The sequence below is a fragment of the Amblyraja radiata genome, unplaced genomic scaffold, assembly GCF_010909765.2.
Source record: "Amblyraja radiata isolate CabotCenter1 unplaced genomic scaffold, sAmbRad1.1.pri scaffold_1090_ctg1, whole genome shotgun sequence".
NCBI lineage: Eukaryota > Metazoa > Chordata > Chondrichthyes > Rajiformes > Rajidae > Amblyraja > Amblyraja radiata.
In genome coordinates this window covers 1-3,538 of record NW_022630272.1, presented here as the reverse complement: position 1 = coordinate 3,538, position 3,538 = coordinate 1, and the positions used below count along the sequence as shown (strand labels likewise).

Below are 3,538 nucleotides of genomic sequence, written 5' to 3'. Positions count from 1 at the left end.
TCCTCGGGGCGGGGCTTGTCTTGGCTGGCCTGTGATTGGCCGGCTGTTGGTTTACTACATCATCCGCTGCTGTGATTGGCCGGCTGTTGGTTTGCTACATCATCCGCTGCTGTGATTGGCCGGCTGTTGGTTTGCTACATCATCCGCTGCTGTGATTGGCCGGCTGTTGGCTTGCTACATCTTCCTCTGCTGTGATTGGCCCTGGGCTTTGGCTTGCTACATCTTCCGCTGCTGTGATTGGCCGGCTGTTGGCTTGCTACATCTTCCTCTGCTGTGATTGGCCCTGGGCTTTGGCTTGCTACATCTTCCGCTGCAGTGATTGGCCGGCTGTTGGTTTGCTACATCTTCCGCTGCTTTGATTGGCCGCTGTTGTTGAAGGGAAGGAGGCGTGAGAGTGACCATTGGTCCTGGTCAGTGGCCGGAGCTTGGACACAGAGACAGAGACACAGACAGAGACAGAGACACAGACTGAGACACAGACTGGGTCAATGGACGGGTTGGGGCTGCTGCGAGTGCCGGTGCTGGAGGAAGGAGCAGACGAGGAAGACGAGGAGGACGAGGAGGACGAGGAGGAGGATGAAGCATTTAAGGTTCATCTCATCCCCAGATCCTCGCCCATCCCCAGGAGGAGAGACCACAGCTGGGATGAGGCTGAAGACCCTTCCCTCACCCGCAAGGTCCGCTTTGCCGACACCTGCGGCCTGGACCTGGTGCATCTACAGACCTTCAGCAAGTTCGAGCCCGAAGAGGAAGAGGGAGAGGGGTTGGACTCGCCACCACAGCCCGGCGGCTTTCAGTTCCAGCTCCAGCCCGACTTCAGCCTCCCCTCCTCCCCGGCAGAGCTGTGGGCGAGGTTGCAGGAGCAAGGGGTGGAGGTGGAGGCTATAGCAAGGCAGGAGGACCTTCTCTCGGTGGCCGGCACCGTCCGGGTGCTGAACGACGCCTTCCAGAAGTCGGTGCAAGTCCGGGCCACGCTCGACTCCTGGCGATCTCACTACGACCACCCGGCCGGACACTTGCAGACGGCGCCGGATGGCGGCTCCGACCTCTTCTCCTTCACCCTCCACTTCCCCCGGTCCTGCGCCGCCCCCGGCGCCTGCATGGAGTTCGTGGTTCGATACCAGACGCCGGGAGAGGTCCGATGGGCCAACAACCGGGGCAGCAACTACAGGCTGGTCTGCAGGGCGTTGGAAGAGGTGCCATCGTCCTGTCCTTGCCCCAGCCCCAGCCCCACCTCAACCAAGTTGGTGCTGAGAAGTTGCCTCAGAGCCAGCCCTATCAGGTAGGGCATGAGGGTGAGAAGGGGTGGTCGTAGAGGAACCGAAGATAGGCACAAAATGCTGGAGTTAGAATAAAGGGGAGGCCATTTAAGACTAAGGTGAGAAAAAACCTTTTCACCCAGAGAGTTGGGAATTCCCTGCCACAGAGGGCAGTGGAGGCCAAGTCACTGGATGGATTTAAGAGAGAGTTAGACAGAGCTCTAGGGGCTAGTGGAGTCAAGGGATATGGGGAGAAGGCAGGCACGGGTTATTGATTAGGGACGATCAGCCATGATCACAATGAATGGCAGTGCTGGCTCGAAGGGCCGAATGGCCTCCTCCTGCACCTATTGTCTTTGTTTCTATGGGACAGGCAGCACCTCTGGAGAGAAGGAATGGGCGACGTTTCGGGACGAGACCCTTCTTCAGAGGAGCTTGTCCACTCTTCCCCCATCGACCACCCCCACCTCCCGGTCTCACAGAGAGAAACCCAGCAAAGTAACATGCCCTTCAGCCCATCGAGTCAGTGCCAGCCCTTTCCCACCTCAGAATCAGTAGAGAGAGTAAGCAAGTAAGTGCAAGAAAGAACTGCAGATGCTGGTTTAAATCGGAGGTAGGCACAAAATGCTGGAGTAACTCAGCGGGACGGGCAGCATCTCTGGAGCGAAGGAAGGCGGCGTTTTGGGTCGAGGCCCTTCTTCAGACTGTTATCGACAGGCGCTTCAGCCCATCTAGACTGTGCTACCAACGTGGGGGGGAGAGAAGAGGTCCCTCATTGCCCCTCCCCACGCAGCGCGGCACCCCCTTCTCACCTCCCCTCCCCCCTCACTGGGCCATAATCTTCCTCTCTGTCTAAACTAAACTAAATTATTGTGCCCCCTCCCTCTTCCCCCCCCCCCCCCCCCGGACATGTGTCACAGCCACCACCTTCTCGTCTTACCCGCCACAGTCAGGACTATCCCTGGCCGAGCTCCCGCTGCCTGACCTCCAGCCACACAAGGTCGGCCAAGGCTCTCCTGCCCCGAGATGCCCTCCCTCCCCACCCCCCCACCCCCTCCCGTACCCATGTGTCCCAAAATGGCCCCGCACTCACCTTCCCCTGTGTCGTAAGTGATAGGAGCAGAATTAGGCCATTCGGGCCATCTAGTCTACACCGTGGCTGCTCTATATCCCTCCTCTGAAGAAGGGTCTCGACCCGAAACGTCACCTATTCCTTCGCTCCATAGATGCTGCTGAGTTTCTCCAGCATTTTTGTCCACCTTCGATTTTTCCAGCATCTGCAGTTCTTTCTTAAACACCTCTCCCTCCTAACCCCATTCTCCTGCCTTCTCCCCATAACCCCTGACACCCGCACTAATCAACAATCTACTTTAAAAATACCCACTGACTTGTGGCCTCCACCGCCGTCTGTGGCAACGAATCCCACAGATTCACCACCCTCTGGCTAAAGAAATTCCTCCTCATCTCCTTCCTAAAGGGACATCCTTTAATTCTGAGGCTGTGCCCTCTGGTCCTAGACTCTCCCACTAGTGGAAACATCCTCTCCACATCCACTCTATCCGGGCCTTTCACTATTCGGTGAAGTAGTTGGTTCTCAGTCAAGCTATCAACTCCAAAGACGTACAGGTTTGTAGGTTAATTGGCTTTTGGTATCAATGTAAAAGTTGGCCCTGGTGGGTGTAGGATGGTGATAGTGTGCGGGGATCGCTGGTCTGCACGGACTCGGTGGGCCGAAGGGCCTGTGTCCGCGCTGGATCTCTAAACTAAACTAGTGTGCGGGGATCGCTGGTCGGTGTGGGCAAGTTGGGCCGAAGGGCCTGTTTCCGCGCTGTATCTCTAAACTAAACTAGTGTGCGGGGATCGCTGGTCTGCACGGACTCGGTGGGCCGAAGGGCCTGTTTCCGTGCTGGATCTCTAAACTAAACTAGTGTACGGGGATCGCTGGTCTGCACGGACTCGGTGGGCCGAAGGGCCTGTTTCCGCACTGTATCTCTAAACTAAACCAAACTAAACCTGCCACCTGTTCCTCTCATCCAGCTTTAGTCTCCCCCCTCACCCCCCCCCCCCTCCTCTCTCTCCCCCTGTGGGAATCACCCCACAGGCTTCCATTCCGTGACGGTCTCTATTACTGCCGTCACTTTTTCCGACGAGCCCCAGTCCTAATTTACCCAGCCCAGGTCTCTGGTCTCATTCAGCAACTCCCTGGCCCCTGTCCAGCCTGTACTATTTATACCCTGTGCCAATCTATATCCTCCGTCTATTCTCAGCTTATCGACAGT

The 3,538-nt window shown here is 57.1% G+C and overlaps 1 protein-coding gene across 1 annotated transcript; it reads left to right on the top strand.

Moving 5' to 3' along the window:
- The first annotated feature begins 347 nt into the window (after positions 1 to 347).
- Positions 348 to 1,311, top strand: LOC116969736 (protein phosphatase 1 regulatory subunit 3A-like). The gene is made up of 2 exons (XM_033016514.1): positions 348 to 428; positions 461 to 1,311. Exon 2 carries the CDS (start codon positions 489 to 491, stop codon positions 1,284 to 1,286), a length of 798 nt encoding a protein of 265 aa, XP_032872405.1. The 5' UTR covers positions 348 to 428; positions 461 to 488; the 3' UTR covers positions 1,287 to 1,311.
- Positions 1,312 to 3,538: the final 2,227 nt, after the last annotated feature.